This window comes from Crinia signifera, chromosome 7 (assembly GCF_055691185.1).
Source record: "Crinia signifera chromosome 7, ASM5569118v1, whole genome shotgun sequence".
Lineage (NCBI taxonomy): Eukaryota > Metazoa > Chordata > Amphibia > Anura > Myobatrachidae > Crinia > Crinia signifera.
The window spans coordinates 35413335-35431362 of NC_139223.1; the positions used below are offsets into that span (position 1 = coordinate 35413335).

The 18028-nt window shown below is 45.8% G+C and overlaps 1 protein-coding gene across 1 annotated transcript; it reads right to left on the reverse strand.

Moving 5' to 3' along the window:
• Window positions 1-2713: 2713 nt before the first annotated feature.
• Window positions 2714-16958, reverse strand: ALKBH5 (alkB homolog 5, RNA demethylase). Its single transcript, XM_083152796.1, has 4 exons — window positions 16049-16958; window positions 5794-5874; window positions 4864-5004; window positions 2714-3626 (listed from the first exon to the last, which is right to left on the reverse strand). Exons 1-4 carry the CDS (start codon window positions 16780-16782, stop codon window positions 3440-3442), a joined length of 1143 nt encoding a protein of 380 aa, XP_083008922.1. The 5' UTR covers window positions 16783-16958; the 3' UTR covers window positions 2714-3439.
• Window positions 16959-18028: the final 1070 nt, after the last annotated feature.

The following is an 18028-nucleotide window of genomic DNA, read 5'->3' on the forward strand; positions in this document are numbered from 1 at the left end:
GCGGGGGCTTTTCATGCATCAAACACATGACCAGCCTCTGATAAGAATTTGTTGGCAAGGTTAGGGAGACATTACAGCCTATACAAGACATGGCTAATCTTGACACTCCAGCTGTTGAACTACACATCCCGGCATACCATGCATCAGTTTTAACATGGCCAAATAGTAAAACTGTAGCAGGGCATACTGGGATGTGTAGTTCAGCTGAAGTGTCAAGGTTAGCCATCACTGCCCTATGTTAATTTGCATGTATAGAGAAATACAATACCTCTTTGAATCACATTACCATGGGCCTATGACCCCCTGTACCTGTTTACCACTACAATTGAGTCTATTGGGTGACACCAGACCCTGAAAACAGCAGAAAAGCCTGTGAACAAACTATAATCTTGCATATGGAGAACATGGTGCAAAAGTGCACCCCCCCCCCAAAAAAAGTGATGAATGCATATTGTGCAATCAGTCAAAGGTTTACAACATACATTGTAGCAGCCCTAATATCAGTAGCAAACCATGTTCTGAGGTGCGGGTACTTCATTTATTTATATATATTTTCATGGATTCAACACTTCAAAAATCGCCAAGACGGAGCTGGTTGTAGACCTTTCTGACCCGATTTTTTGTTTCCAGTACTGTAGAGGTCTAAAACATAAGTAGCCTAACCAACCTAGTGCATTTACCAAGCGATATTACCAAGAAATAGTGTACTCCAATCACAAAGACCACTTTAGTAGACTGATCACAGTACACATGGTTTCATACAGAAACAAAGCACATCCTGTTTTTTTTTGGTTGTTTTTTTTAAACAAAGGCCTACATACGCAATCTTTCCAGAGTCGGTAACTTACCAACAGCATATTGCACCTATCATTAGACACAAGCCAAGTCCTGCAGCGGTTTATATCTTAAGTTAGGGGTGGAGAAAATGTAGAATTCGGCAGTGTCAATAGAAAGGGCTCTGAAACGCAATAGCGGATATCTCTGTAAGCACATAACAGAGGGGAAACCAGTACAGCATTTCCACATGATCTACTACTGGAAATTTGGGGAAAAGGCAGCAACTCCATTGGTCAGTGTTCAGAAATGTGTTGTGTGTCTGAAGAAACAATTACCAATCCTTACAATCCAAACTGATGACACACAGCAATGGGCAAGGCAGAAATACAAAAGGAAACTTAATTAGATCTGTACGCATCTCTTAAAGCTGCACCACTAGCAACATTAACCAGCACCTACAAAACAGACTTGCGTTGCAGGGAAACCCATTGTGTTGCCGGTTGCTAGTGAACAGATAGGTTTCAGGGGTAAGAAACTGTATAACTCCCACAGAAGGCAAATGCAGGCATGGCAAACTTCTAGAGCTAGTCCACCTGCGACACACAAAAACGCCAGAAGGAAGATTCATATTTAGCATTCCTCAATTAAACAAACAGCAAGTACATACCGTAATTGTAGGCACAGACCTCCCACAGGGAGAAATGACGCATCTCCCTGCAGAAACCAACCCTACAGAGACATGAAGTGTCACACGTAAGCAAGGAGCAGACACCAATAAAAGGTTTATGTTGACCATTCGGGGTTACTCTAGTGCAACAGAAGAACATACACTTCATATTTCTAGGGGCCTCTGCGAATGTGTCTATGATCTATAAATATGTGTGTGTGTTGTTGTGGTGGTGGTCCAGAAATGTTTTTAATAGGCCTTTCTCCAGCTGCCATGTGACAGGTTCTCAGCTTGTAACAGAGGGTATTCTGAAGGTTTGGGGCAGAATTACCCATTTCTGGGCAGCTGTATTACACAAAGACTGAATGCACAAGCTCAGGTAAGAAAGGGAGTTGGGGGGTTTATGCTAACATTTCCTGCGTACTCACAAGTTGAGATCAGATGGTGTCTGGACCAAATAGCATGCTGCTGTTAAATCTAGGTTACAACATATCTTGGGGCAGCAGAGATCTGATCTGGACTTCAGCTAGTATACAGTCTAGCACCCTTCATCGGTCACATCCCATGGAGTTTCCTCTTTCCCGTCTGGGGTGCCGCTCTGCTCTCAGATACAGACCAACGTGTGCTAGAAGCACCAGAGCAGAGTGTGACACCCCAGACAGGAAAGAGTAGCTGCACAGGTGGAGAGGGCTAGCATGAATGCTACTTCATCTGCAGTGCCATTGGGGACAATGACACGGAAGATAAAGCACAGCTGCTCTAAAAGAGGCAACGTTAAAAAAAAAAAAAAAAAAAAAGAAGCCTAAAACTTTATTCTAGTGCAACCGACCCACAGTATATTTCCCATTGTCAGTCAGCCAGTGGTTAAAGAAAGGGAAGCACACATTTAGAGACTCCTATCTGCTTTGGCCACAAATATAGTCTCATAATAACTTAGCAGGATAACCCATATATGGCCAGAGGCAATACAAAAGCGTTATACTGGGCTATACAAATACCACGGATATCAACTGCAAAATTTAGGTATTATGCAAGCCAGCTGGAATTGAGTGACTGACCAAATATCTTATCTACAAGTACACATAATCCATAACAGATCAGACTGGGGGTGCATTAGGTCCCCATTCTATCCTTCGTAACCATACATTGTAGACCTTGCATCGGCTTCCTATGGTCAGGCATCCAATCGTTCTCGCATATAAACAGCCCCTACTTCAGCAAAACAGAATTTAATTGGATCATTTACAGACGACTGGACGCCATACAGAATAAAATAAATCTGCTTATATATTTTATTATTAGTGCTTATATATTTGCTAGAAATAAAATGTCTGGATTTCTTTGTAGCATATTTAATCATCTGAAAAACATTGAAGACATTTCCTAACCATTTTAGATTATAAAGTGGGACAGTAGGGCGCAAGGTAACGCGGCGAGCGGCTCCAGCCTCAGAATGGTGCGCGCCCATGCGCCGGTCGTCATTGCAATCCTAGAACACCTGTGACGTTTTCCTTCTCTAGTTTCTGGGACAGAAACAAAAATAAAATATGAAAGAAAACGGTGCTAAACAAAATATTAAAATATCCTAAACCAAACTGTCCCTTGCAAGGTGTTTTTTTTTTCCCCTCCCATTTTGTTCTATACTTATACTCTCCTTTGGTACGACGAGGTACCGTCACACAAGCTGCAGAGTCCCCAGTTACCCGTTGGCTACCCCCTTTTGGAACAGGCTATCGGGGGGGCCCCTGCTGGCATTAAGACTCCTGATGTCAGTAACAAACCCCCCTCCCCCCCCCCCCCAAAAAAAGGAAAAAAACGACTGGACAGTAGGAAAGACTAAATCCAAAACATGTTGAATTGATTTAAAGTGACAACTGAGCTGGGCCTTCAAATGCACATTTAAGCCATGGATAGGAGGAAAACCAAAAAAAAAAAAAAAAAAAATTGTTCCACAGTCCACCGACTGGGGACCAGAGTCTGTGGAAGGGGGCTTCGTCAATGTCGCCTCATTTTTACTTTCCGAGCTGGGCTTCCCTCATCCTCCCCCGTATCTGTATAGCTGTCCACGTAATCATAAGGTCTCCGCCAATAGTTCTCAGAACTGAAGTTGCTTCGTCTCCTTGGTTTTGGTAAAATGACAGATCTTCTGTTTTCCTCTTTATCCATTTCGAGAACGCGAGGTCTGTAGAAGAGAGAAGGAAAAGGCAGGAGTAAACACACAGCCATTATTAATAACAAAAAGGAGAGAGAAAAAAAAAGTGCGCGCAAGGCAGCTGGAAGTGGGTGCATCCGGGGTGGTGCCCATACACCACCCGAAATGACCAAAGAAAAATAGATGATTGGATGTTCCCTCCCCTGGCGCCAAAAATGGAAACAGAAGTTTCACTCGTTTCAATTTTTGGCGCCAGGGGAGGATACATCCAAACAGCCATTATGGTTGCTAAGGACTCTTAATCTGTTCTCCAACTGTAGGAAACAATCAATACAGAACTGTATAGCAAATAACAAGGAGTACATTATATAAAATACAAATCCAACCGTCTTTCAAAATAGCAAGCAAAAAAATGTAGACACAAGCACATCTTTTCATACCGTGCAGGCTAATACACAACACACCCAATGGTAACAGCCACAAGGCCCCATTGCCTGGACTGATATCATTGTGGCATTATGACTGTTATATATGGAGCACTCATGATTACTAATGTCACTGATAAGAACCTTCCATGCTATCAGCTTTTGGGGGGGGGGGGTTCCACGGTCATCCTTAATCTGGACTATTTCATCATGATAAAGGGGTTAATCCTATAGTTTGCATTGGGTGTGATGTGCCGTTGCATAGTGTTTCAATGACAACAACAGACTGACTTTGCACAAGAGTGCTTGGTGCTCTATGGGGAGCACTTGTGCTAATTCCGGCCACCTTGACTCATTCACAGGATCATTGCAGATAACAAAATTGACCTCTTTGGATCCAGAAGGGCATCTGGCCGACATTCAGTCGGCACTTTGGGAACGGCAAAGTGCCCCAGGCGCAGGAGTAGCAGAGTGATGAACACTGACTGCAGTTCCCTTGCCGTGTGAGGGGACTGTACACTAATTTATGGTCAATGTCATGAAACTGCAGTGCCATGGTCTACTCAGTAATTAATATGTTTTATGAACTCAAACCAGCAGCTGCCACATCCTAAAGGAGGAGTGTGATCAGCACTGTGTAAGGGTAGAAGGTTTTTTTTTTTCTCTTACTTTTACACACACCTCACCATCTAAATATATACATTCGCTAATATATTAATACTGCAATCGTATCCTCTTGATTAACAATAAGCATAATTGATTTTACAGGTTATTTATGCAAATTATGTAATTAACGATCCACCTACAGAGGCACTGCCCCGCGCCTCACAGAGGCCACTTACCGGTGAGCCGCGTCTGGATCTGCCTTGCGATGGGGACGCTTTGGTTTCAGGACGTGTTGTCTGTTGCTACCAGACAGGCGCTCAAGTTGGTAACTGCCTCCGAGGGATTTTGTCTCCAATCGTGGGGCCTCGTTTCTTGTTCTGTGATGAAACATAAGATCCTTAGGACCAGTGCACATGTACCCACTGTGAGCCAGCTCAGAGTGGACACCTAGGACCAGTGCACATATACCCACTGTGTGTCACCTCAGAGTGGACACCTAGGACCAGTGCACATATCACACTTTCTGAAATGTAACTATGGGGTAGATTTATTAAGCTCGGTGAAGTGATAAAGTGTCTGGTTTTTAATCACCGGCCAATCAACTCTGACCTGTCATTTTTCAAACCAAGCCTGTAACTTCACAGGTAGGAGCTGATTGGCCGGTGATAAAAAAACCAGACAGTTGATCACTTCACCGAGCTTAATAAATCTGCCCCTCTATTAGCACAATGCTTAATGCAGTGATTTGTTTTGCAGAAATGATCAAATATTTTGGCCACAGGCGTGCCATCATCTCGGTTTGCTGCGCCCTGATGTGTGGAGCAGAATAGGGTCCCGTTCGGGTGCCCAAACATTGCGCTTCACATAAAACTATGGATACCCAAACAATTGCATAATGGGCTGTCTAATGTGATAGGTGATAAGTAATTATGGGCACCCACTAAACATTAGAATTACCCCCCGTAAAGTGGCTAAACCCATGTAAAGTGCTGTAGAAAGTGGTCAACCAAAAGGCTGACTTAAAAGATTTTTTGCTTATCCCTTCAAGCGGGGAAAGGGGCGTTCAAGTTAGTGCAACAGTACAGCTAAAGCTGAAGTGATCACCACCTTTCCCTTCTCATATAACATTTATAAATGGGGGGGGGGGGTAGTGAGTAAAGACTTACTTTCTGAGTATTACAACAGCGCGTCTCTCCTTGATATCTTGCGGCCGAATGCAGTGTGTGATCTCATCTGCTGCATAACCACTGGAAGAAAGAGAGACACCGGGTCAGAACCTTACCGCAACATGGCTTCATAATGTCATGCTTAATAACAAGGAGGGTGTCCCACAGCAGGGCAAGCTCCTCAGGGCAGTTGCTGCAGTGAAATGCTATGTGTTGCCATTCTGGTCTGAACCCGCGGTAAGTACAGAGCAATGATCAGATTACTCCTTGGTTATTACATAGATACAACTGCATAGTAAGGAGTTTTGCTGTGGGACCCATCGATGCTTGGTTACGCCCTGGCAACCACCGCTAATCTTGTTGCGCCATCAATAGAGCAATTTCACTATTGGTCTGCACTCTAGAAGCCAAAACACGCAACAGTCTCCAAGGATGTTTTACAAGAAAGATACCTTGTATACTTAGATGTACTAATGTTTCACGGGATTCATATACAAAATGTCTCCTAAGCATCTTGTTTAAAAAATAAAAACACACACACACAAAGGAACGGAAACATATACTAAGGGATTTTGCAATGCAGCTAAAACACCAGAAATGTTACGGGAAACAGAGCAACTCCCCTGTAGGAATACCCATTAATGGATTTCCTTTTCATAAGAATTTCCTTTACAAGTTACCATTTCAAAACAAACTGGAGGAAGGAAAAAACAGAACAAAAAAAAAAAAGGATTAGCAAACAGCTAATCTGATGGCACGAAACCGGGGTGAAACATGGACAAGACAGCATCCTGCTATAAATAGCCTGGTAATCGGTCGTTTCAATCCTAACGGAAGACCAAATGCGGTGCTGCTCTGCAGTTGTCCTTACTGGCTCCTGATTAAATCTAGATAAGGAAAATATGAAGCACAACACTCACACATGAGGTGTATACCACCAGTAACTGTACAGCAATAACAGAACCAACCAGGTATTTCTCATGCAGGCTTTTATAGATATGGAACATAGCGGTCGCTGCAAGTGCCTGGATAGCTTAGTGTGAGCAGCTTGTACCCTTCTACGCTATGGTACCCAAACAAAAAGTGAATACGTATGTTAATAAACCCACAAGGTGAAATAGATACATACAGCTATATACACACACATACATTTAAACAAACTCAGCGACATTTCAACAGTAAAATGAAAGCGGTGTATTTTCATACAAAGCGGAGAAAGTCATGGGTAGATTTATGAAGCAGTGATAAGGGAGGAGAAGTGAGCCAGAGGAGAAGTGGCCCATGGCAACCAATCAGCACTGAAGTAACATCTATAATTTGCATAAAATTATACAGAGCAGCGGATTGGTTACCATGGCCCACTTCTCCTCCCTTATCACTGCGTCATACATCTACCCCTCATTACCAGTAGTTCCCCTTAACGGTACCCTGATGTTCTAATCGGCTTATTGAAGCAGGAAAGTTTAAATCAAAACACAGACTTGGGAAGAACACAACTGCCGACACAGACAGGCACTACCGTAACAAGCAAATAAGTGCAGCCCTTCCCGCTCAATTTCCCTCCAATAGGATATATGGAAATTAAGTGCATTTGACAGAAGCAAAATAATCAGAATATTTAACCTATTAAAACCTACACTTTTCAACATTTTTATGGATAAACTTACTCAAACATGATTGACAATGTTTACACATCAGTTACAGAAAGATATAGGGCCAGATTCTCTAAGCTTCAAAAGTGATAAAATGGAGAGTGATAAACAGCCAGCCAATCAGTGCCTGCCTGACATTTTTCAAATACAGTGTGTGACACAGCAGGTAGGAGCTGATTGGCTGGCTGTTTATCACTCTCCATTTTATCACTTTTGAAGCTTAGAGAATCTGGACCTAATGTATAGGATTATGTTGGGTCTATGAGTGGACATAGGAGGGTGGATCAATAAGTATCTGTGTTTGAAGACAGGTGCCGTTGCTGAGGAAAGTTGGTATTACTGTCCTGTGCTACCATCTTTCAAACAACGCCATCCCAAATTTCAGATTGAATCATCGGTTAGTTTTCTTTTCCACCTCGACAATGCGCCAGCTCCCTCATCTAGAATTGTCGAGGCTGAATTGCGCTATGAATTGTTTTCCGCATCCACCATACTCGCCTGGCTTGGGGCTCCCTGCGACTTCTTTCTGTTCCCTAACCCGAAAACGTGGCTCGCGGGGAAATAAAAAGTTCAGCTCAAACGAGGAGGTCATCATTGAGACAGAAGCCTACGTGAGTTTGACAAATCATATCTTTTAAAGGGTTTTAAAGCGTATTGCTGTGAAAGGAGATTGTTGAAAAATAAATAAAACTTTTTGTGGAAAATTTTCGTCTTCATTCTTAACACGGGTACTTATTGATCCACCCTCGTGTGTAGTATTTTTTTTCCTTCTCTCCTATTCACTTGTAATCAATTCCATATTTAGCTCAGTCTGTCTAAGAAAGCCTTTCATACAGTCCTCTGTCACACATATCATGGTAGGTTTGCCCTTTGGCAATACGCACAAAGTTGTTTTCCAGTTTGATTTCTTGCTATCATGTGCCCAATGCTGTAACATCCATGACGCACTATATGACTGCGGCTCTGTTCATGGCCTAGGGGTAGCATATGTTGTGATTTGTTTTGTGGCATCTACAGCAATGTGACTATGGGAGGGGAATAAACAAGCGAACATCGATTTTTTTTGGGGGGGGGGGGGTGTACATAGAAGATAAGAGAAATGTATGGAATGAAAAATCATTTACATTTAATAAAAAGAACAAGACACTAAGATGTACATAGGTGTATGGCATTAATAGAACAATGGAACTTCAGGCACAGTCTTGGAGCCACTTCAATTGTTTTGTATGCTGTGATAATTAATAAGCGCTTAATGTTGCAATTCAATTGTTTTTGGCACCCTTTAATTATAGCGCCCAATTAAACTCATGGGCACAAATAGGAATAATTGCTGCTTTCACATCCAAACAACTGACTTCACACATTGCAGATCACACGCCTGTGAGGGCAGCAAGCTGTAATGTACGCAGCCACTGCTATTTGTACAAGAATGAAGCGACAATTGAATTGCTCAGTCAGGTGTCCATAGCCAGCAGTAAATGATGGAACACACCCCCTCACCTGGTCCTGCAATGCAAGCGAAAATCTGCAATGCCATTGGGATACCAGTAGAAACCCAGAACTGTGCGTCTCCTTGATGCTGGGAATAGAATTTGACCCTCTAAAGTCCAGTTTCTTATATTCTGGAGCCCTATTTGGAAATTGGGGTGTATAACCATCCTCTCAACAACCTGGAAATGTCCTGCCTGGAAGAATGGGTCCAATTATTCCTAAGTGCGCAAAGCAGGAAACATGCTTCAAAAGACAAAACGAATTGCTACAAATGCCAGTGTACAGTTTCAGCTATAAAAGGTAGAATGCACTACTGTAAGTCAATGCACGTCTATATGTATGCGATTCTGTGCACAGCCCCTGCCCGGCTAGTCACAGCATGCTAGATAACGGGCCGCCTAAACGTCACAGCCAATCTTGCAACTTATGCATGGTTTGGAATGCTGGCTTGTACGACATGCTGTTCCAGCAAATCACGTCCGTCGATTTGATGGACTCTAATGTCTGTTAGCTCCAAATTACCTTCCGCTGGAATAAAACATTGGGTACTTGTGAGTTATCCGGGCGTCCGATTTTTAAATCGGGACATCGCATCGCATCGCATGCGACCATCGGATGCGATGCGATGCGATGACCCGATTTTTCCATAGGAATCAATATTAAAATGGACTGAGTCCATTTTAACATGGAATTCAATGGGAAAAAGGGTCCTTTTCATACCCCTACTATCCAAGTGGGCATGGAGTTGGATATAAACCTGTGGCGAGCGTAGCGAGCCCCGCGAGGGGACACGGAATACCGTCCCCTCGCGGGGCTCGCCACGCTTCGGGCTCGGTGGCTCGCTACGCTCGCCACAGGTTTATATCCAACTCCATGCCCACTTGGATAGTAGGGGTATGAAAAGGACCCCTTTTTCCATAGGAATCATTTTAACATTGATTCCTATGGAAAAATCGGGTCATCGCATCCGATGGTCGCATGCGATGCGATGTGATGCGATGCGATATCGCATCGCATCTGATTGTATGCCTTAACTTAAGGCATACAATCAAAAAATCGGACGCCCGGATAACTCACAAGTACCAAACATTGTTCTAACAGAAAGTGATCCAATTCAATTTTTCTCTGATTCTTTGAATCTTAACGGCGCGATGTTACGCCAAAAAACTAATAAGTTACATTAATGGACATACAAGATTCCGGATATATCCATCTCCTTGCTGACACATGAATGCTGAGGATTTAAACCATGCTGCATGCAACCTGTGGAACTGCAAACCCCAGCATGCCCTGCAGCCTTTTTGCTGTTAGGTCATGCTGGGATGTGTAGTCCCACAGTAGCTGGAGTGCCACAAGTTGCCCACCCCTGGAGTATGCAGAGTCCGGTGGCATGGTCTTAAAATTGGCCAAGAGAGGATATAATGTTTTCTGTAATGGACTACTTCATATTAGCTGCCAACGCAAGCACTTAGGGTCTTACGCCCGCAACGGGGCACACTGTATTCTCAAACATTCATTCAGACCAAAATGGTCACTTACAGTAGGGAAAAGCAAAGGGTGCACACAAAAAAACTATTTTAGAATCTCCTTTAAAGTCCTGGGTTGGGGACAAATTTATGGCATTTATTTACAGTTTCTTATATAGCGCAGCATATTCCGTTGTGCTTTACAATTGGAAACAACAGTGATTAAAGAAACTGGGTAGGAGGGCCCTGCTCGCAAGCTTACAATCTATAGGGCATTTATATCAAATAACCATATTTCCGTTATGTCTGTGCCCCTTTAAAAATGTACAGAGCACATGGATGCTTGCTATGAGCCAATGCAGCTGCATTAAATTAGCCTGCATCACATAGACACTAGTGACGGTGCAAAACCCTGTGCATGGCTTCCCTAGCACTGACCCACTGGGATCCTATTTCACAGCTCCTCATTTCCTATTACGGACACTGACGGGAAACTTAAGGAGTGCTTCCCAAATTGGAAACCCTGCTTGGGTGGTCACGTGACCCTACACACAAGAGCCAGCTTTCCCTAAGGTTACGCGGCAGAACTCGGCACAGCGAGGATATAGGAGAATACACACAGGGTGATTTCAGACCCTTTTCTAAGCGATCTTACTAGATCGCTTACAAATATAGCACGTAACACTCCGTGTGCATGCCCTGCAGTGGTGGCAATGCCCAGTCCTGCGCGTGTCGCAGGTAAAGCCAGTGCTTGCACTGGCTTTCCCTAGATTGTGAGGATTTGCCTATTAAGTCCCCCATACACCAGAATAACATTGGACACAAACGCACAATCTAGACGGGCCGTGCAGTGGATGGATGTCAGTATAATGCGCGGCCCCACGGGTCGGCCAGTCGGCTTGCAGATCACACATGCTGCACATCTGATCTGCCGGCTTTTTAAGCACATACAATTGCTCTTTAGACCGCTCCTTGCCTTGTATACAATCAGGTCATATGCAGGTCATCCGGATGTATGGCCAGCTTCAAAAATAGGCAAAGCCCGACTAGCACAATCGATGAGCACAAAGAATCACGGGACCCCCGTAATGTGTGCTGAGCGATTGTGCTTAGGCCAAGTTGCCCCGTTTGTACCTGGCTTATAAAACACACCAAATAGTTTGGAAGTTTATATTTGGACGCTGGCTGTTAACTCCTTAATGCCCAGGGATCACTACACACGCAGTGATCCCTGGGCATTTTCTAAGAGATCTCACCAGATCGATTAGAAAATGCCCCAACATCGCTCTGTGAAGGGGCATAGCAATGGCGATGCATGGTCCTGACAGATCCCTCAGCGGCACATCACTGTGTGCTGAGCGATCTAGCACCGCTCATCTTCCCATGTGTAGTGTGGAGGGGGGGGGGGGGGGGATTTTTTAAATCCCTGGCTTATAAACCAATGACTATGCCCTCTTTAACTGGATTACAGAAATGCTAGTAAGGTTATTCCTACTAAGGCAAGTGGCCAGTAATATAACCTGTCAGTAGAAAAGACTGTAATGACGCTGTAAGTGATCTCTTGGAATCCCGCCTTGTGATTGTTTGCGCGACATTCTCTCCTGAGAAGCCGAACTCGGCAATACACCTGAACACAACTTTGTTCTGTGCGTCACAGATCAGTACTGACATTTCTAACACCTTCTTTTACAGATCTCTATACTGAAGGAGAAAAAAAAAAAAAAAAAAAAAAAGGACCACAAGACTGATCCCAACACCTGGGAAATAAATCAGTCCCCAGCTAGTTGGCCAACAGCCAGGTTACTGACACTTGGACTTTGCTAACCCATGCATAAGACACCCTGTAGAAGGCTGGATCAGGATGGCTGGTGCGACTATACCCACAGTCTGCAGTGTGACTTATCACTGCAATATGCTGCTCTTCTGCCCTGCCAGGCCCAATGCAGTGACTCAGACACAACAAGGGATGTGATTCACAACAAACTCTTATGATGTGCGACAATACGGCTCCGTTCTAAATCCAGAATGTTAAGTAATAAAAACTCTCTACATTAGCTTAAGTATGCAGAACAAGCTGGATATGGGTAATGCAATATTATCAGACAGAGAAAACGTTGGTGCTGCGACCAAACTGGTGGAACCCCAAACATACTCCTCCTGTAATTATAGGTAAAGGTGAAGCTTTTGCTAAACTGTACTTCTCATTTGTTGCTTGTCACAAGATCTGTTCAAGGGCAGTGACCCCTAAACCAAACCAATATCACTTAATAGACCATAGTAAGAGACAAACTTGGCTAAGAGGACCTTTACACATAAAATAAAAACTATTTTCTATGTATTTTAGTGCAAGTTATTCTCTTATTCGTCTTTCTAAGCCTCACTTGAGGCCATGCTGGGACATTGAGGCCATGCTGGGACATTGAGTGCCACACACTGCTTAAGTCTCCGACACAGCTTATAGGGGTTTACATAAAACTGTCATGGAATCCACAGGGTGGACCAGCTGAGGGAACACAGGAGATTACATGTGCAGAGATGTGCTGTGTCCACAATGTCCTATGAGGGGACAGCACAAAACGTTAGTCCTAAAATCATTCAGAGCGAGAATCCAATTCTAAGCAGTGGAAGAAATGGGTGGCTCTGGAACGACACACTGCATCCCACCAGTTAAGCAAGTTATCTGGAAAACTTGCGGTCATCACTATAATCAATGGGCAATATGTGAGCATCTGTTTTGGTGCTCCTGTAAGCAATAAGAGAAAATAGTTTTGCCGACGGGCACGCACTGTTTCTGCTCGCACCATCCTGATGTAACTAACGCATGCTATTCTACCCCCCACCCAGATATATAGTACATGTTTGAAGAACTCTGTGGCACAGAACCCAGAAATTAGTAACGCAATATATTTCTCCCTGGCTGTTATGATGAAATACACAGAGTAGAACACTTCGCTTAACGATTTGCTAACAATCATTAAATATGCCATAATGGACGGCAAATATATTTTTATAGAGTGATCAGCCAGGAATACGTTTATTATAAAGTCACCAACGTGAAACACTTGATCAAGGGGTATATGTATGAAGCAGTGGTAAAGGGAGACGTGATAAAGTGCCTGGTACTTTATCACCGACCAATCAACTGTTGACTGTCGCTTTTTAAAGCCAGCCTGTAACTTAAACAGGAGCTGATTGGCCGGTGATAAGGCACCAGGCACTTTATCACTTCTCCCTTATCACTGCTTCATACATCTACCCATAAATAACAAGTCTTCGATCTAGATTTCAATTTGCCTATAGAAGCAATGACTGACTTATCTTTATTAGTGTTTATTCTAGCACCCACGATCTTTGAAAACTAATGCAGTTCCTCTTCCCTGCTTGGGGTGTCGCTGTCTGCTGTGGTATTTCCAACACAGGTCTGGTTTGCACATAAGTATTGATATAAAGACCCCACTGTGCTAGAAGCACTATAGCAGACAGCTACACCCCAAGCAGGGAAGAGGAACTGCATGGGTTTTCAAACATCGTGGGTGCTAGAATGAACACTTCTTATACTAACCCAATAAAACACAGGTTCACATACATTTCGACACATATTGTAAAGCACGAAAGCAACAAAGGCCCATCTCCCAACTAAGGAGAGACCCAGCACCCTCCTTCCACCCAAGCTAGTGTCATGGAGATCCCCACAGCCTCCTGCTTACACCATAGATACTAACCTGCAATCACACACACTAACACCAAATTCATTTATTTAAATCAATGGCAGCCAAACAGAGATATTCAATTGTGGCACTGGCATTTAAACTTCCACTCCCATCTGGTGGGTGGGGGAGATGAAATTAGGTAGTGTTCATTCTAGCACCCTCATATTTCCAAACCAGTGCAGTTCCTCTTCCCTGCCTGGGGTTTCACTCTCTGCTGTGGTGCTTCTAACACAGTGTGGTCTGTATTTCAGCAATGATATGCAGACCAGACCTGTACAGCAGAGAGCAACACTCCAGGCAGGTAAGAGGAAGAAAAACTTACTTTTGTCAGGTTTAGCTGCTTTACAGTTACACCCAACCGCTCTGGGTGCAATTAAAAAAAAAGCACAATTTAATACCGTCCCCACCATCCACACTTTAGACGGGAGGTTGGGCAAAAACAATTTAATTCCGCCCCAATAATTAATCTCCCAACCACTGCTAAAGCAAAGAATGCCAACCTATTTCCACCCCATGGAAGCACATCAACCAATCTGATGACTTTTCAGGAATCCCATACACTCCCACCTGCTAATACTAGGAGGGGTCCCACACCCACCCAATGCCCAGTATCCCAAACCCCCTTTAACTGATCTAGCCAGAAGTTCCCTAGCCCTCTCAGTATCCCATTACCCTCTTATGCCCACTGCTAATGCAAGGTGTCCCTACCTTCCACAGTGCCCTTTACTCTCTCCCTACTGATTCAGGAATTCCTGTATCCTTCCTCCCTGCCAATATCAGTAGTCTGGTAGTCTGATACCCTCCCTCTCTCCCCCCCCCCCCCCCCCCCATGCTAATGTCAGGGGTCCTGTTTACTCCCATTGATGACCATTCCCAGTTCTCGTATACATTTGTTATTTATTACCAGTTATTTATATAGCGCACACATATTCCGCAGCGCTTTACAGAGAATATTAGAACATTCACATCAGTCCCTGCCCCAGTGGAGCTTACAATCTATATTCCCTATCACATGTACACACACATTCATTCTAGGGTTAATTCTGTGGGAGCCAATTAACCTACCATCAAATTTTTGGATTGTGGGAGGAAACCAGAGTACCCGGAGGAAACCCATGCAAGCACGGGGAGAATATACAAACTCTACACAGATAGGGCCATGATGGGAATCAAACCCATCACCTCAGCGCTGTGAGGCAGTAATGCCAGATGTCCCATACCCTTAAAATGCCCAGTATGCCAGGTGTCCCCGTACCCTCACCATGCCATGGGGTCCCGTACCCTCCTACCCTGCTCATGCCATGGGGTCCCGTAACCTCCTACCCTGCTCATGCCATGGGGTCCCGTAACCTCCTACCCTGCTCATGCCATGGGGTCCCGTAACCTCCTACCCTGCTCATGCCATGGGGTCCCTGTAACCTCCTACCCTGCTCATGCCATGGGGTCCCTGTAACCTCCTACCCTGCTCATGCCATGGGGTCCCTGTAACCTCCTACCCTGCTCATGCCATGGGGTCCCGTACCCTCCTACCCTGCTCATGCCATGGGGTCCCATACCCTCCTACCCTGCTCATGCCATGGGGTCCCATACCCTCCTACCCTGCTCATGCCATGGGGTCCCGTACCCTCCTACCCTGCTCATGCCATGGGGTCCCATACCCTCTTACCCTGCTCATGCCATGGGGTCCCGTACCCTCTTACCCTGCTCATGCCAGGTGTTCTGTATCCTCACCATGACCAGTATCCGGCAGCCTTTACTATCCTAATACCATGTGTCGCATACCCTCTACCCTGATAATGCCATGTGTCCCATACCCTCTACCCTGCGGTCTCAACCCTCTACATGAACAATATCCGGCAGCCTCTGCCTCCCTAATGCCAGGTGTCCTCTAGCCCGGCACCCCGTACCCTCTCTCCCGCTGAGGCCATGCAGTTACCTGAGCAGGGTGACGCTGCCCCGGCGCACCGGCAGGAGCAGCACGGGCTCGGACACCCGGATGGGCTTGAACTGGAACTTGCAGCCGAAGCAGAGCGCCGAGTCGCTGAAGAAGGACACGGAGACGATGGGCCGCTCGAAGATGTGGATGGGGTCCACGTGCGAGACGATGCAGCCTCCGGGCTGGTAGTCGTTGATGACGGCGCTGTTGACGAAGCCCTCCGGGATGAGGCCGCGCTGCACCAGGCGGCGGATCACCAGCTCGTGCACCCAGGCCGGGATCTCGTCCACCTCGCCCTTCGGGTAGAGGCGCTCCTGGCCCGGGCCGCGCTTCTGCAGCTGCGCGCCGTACGTGTAGCCCTCGCCGAAGAAGTACTTGTTGCGGAGCGGGGCCCGGTCCACCGTGTGCTCCTGGTACAGGCCCTTCTCCGCCCGGGACACCACCTCGTCTATGCAGGCCTCGATGCGGGAGCACTCCTCCGGGGAGAAGAGCCGGAGCTGGCGGATGCCGCCTCGCACCTTGCGGGCCTCCTCTTCATCCTCCTCCCCCGCCTCAGGCTCGGACCCGGTGGCGGCAGCGACGGCCGGAGCCCCTGCAGCAGCGGTCGCTTCGTCCTCCTCCTCCTCCGTGTCCGAGTCCGGCAGCTTCCGCTTCTTAGCTGCGGGCTCCTTCGGGGTATCCCGGTACAGGGACTGCAGCTTCTCCCGCAGGTCGGTGTAGCCGCTGACGGACATGGCTGCTAGGTCACCCGGGGCTTGGGGAGACGGGCATGGCCGGGTGGGGGGAGCTGGGTCCGTTGCCTTCCCTAACGGCCGGCGCAGAGAGAGCGAGGGGGAGCGCGGAGAATCCCGCTGCGCAAGCACCGTCCGACAGGCCTGACCTGAGGAGAGCCCGGCTGCGGTTGGCCCAACGGCGCGTCAATCACGTCGGTGGGCGGGGCGACAGGGTGACGAGGCAACCGCCGCCAGGACCCAAAGAGGTCAGCTTGGCTTAGGATATGCCTGTCCCCGGCCTGGGGTACGGTGTCACCGCCGCGTGAGTATCGGTACGGGAAGACAGGGGGACGGATGAGAGCAGTCGCCGCATTGTGTCGCTAGTGTCCCTGGCGTTTGCCTGGAGGTATGAGAAGCGACTTAGTTGTGTAAGGCGCCGAAGGCACCTATTGTTTTGTGGCTTCAGTTTAGTGTCGACGTGACTAGAGTAACGTTTACCTGGCACGGTTTGGAGGACCAAGATGGTTGCCAGGGTGCAGGTTACTGGTGTGCCAAGTCAATGGCCGGCAGACTGGAGGCTCCGCCCACAGATCACCTGGGCTAGCCTGACTAGAAAAATGGGGCGTGACTATATGTTATAAGAGAGAAGTCAGAAACCTGGCCTGGGCTGTTAATGTCAGAAGGAGGACAATCTATACTATTTACTACTGGAGATGTGTTGGAAAGCACCAATATACTGCTGAAGTGGTGTAGCATTGGTGTGACAGCTCTATGATATATATATATATATATATATATATATATATATATATATATATATATATATATATATATATATATACAGGGCTATTTTTCAGCAGGCTCCAGCAGGAACTGAGGCTCTTATTCTAGTTCACTCTTTCTGACAAAATATTTCTTAGATGGACAAAACCATGTGCATTGCAGGTGAGGCAGGTGTTACTTGTGCAGAGATAATTAGATTTGGGTGGGGCTATACACCTGCCTCACCTGCAGTGCACATGGTTTTGTCTCCATCTAAGAAATATTTTGTCAGAGTGAACTAGAATAAGGGCCTCAGTTCCTGTTGGAGCCTACTAAAAAATAGCCCTGTGTGTGTGCATGTGTGTATATATATATATGGAAGCTCCTAAATGGTGGTGACTTTCTGGCACATGGCACCCCGGCAGTTGAAATTAATTGGAGAGTGCTATCTCTACACACATGGGTATATATATATATATATATATATATATTAACAATGGAAAAT

Excerpts from the sequence above, each read along its gene's own strand:
- ALKBH5 (XM_083152796.1), bottom strand. The coding sequence starts at position 16,782 with ATGTCCGTCAGCGGCTACACCGACCTGCGGGAGAAGCTGCAGTCCCTG. Across the intron at positions 5,005-5,793 it reads GCTGTTGTAATACTCAGAAA|AACAAGAAACGAGGCCCCAC; the intron begins GTAAGTCTTTAC and ends GTTTCATCACAG. Across the intron at positions 3,627-4,863 it reads GATCCAGACGCGGCTCACCG|ACCTCGCGTTCTCGAAATGG; the intron begins GTAAGTGGCCTC and ends TCTCTTCTACAG.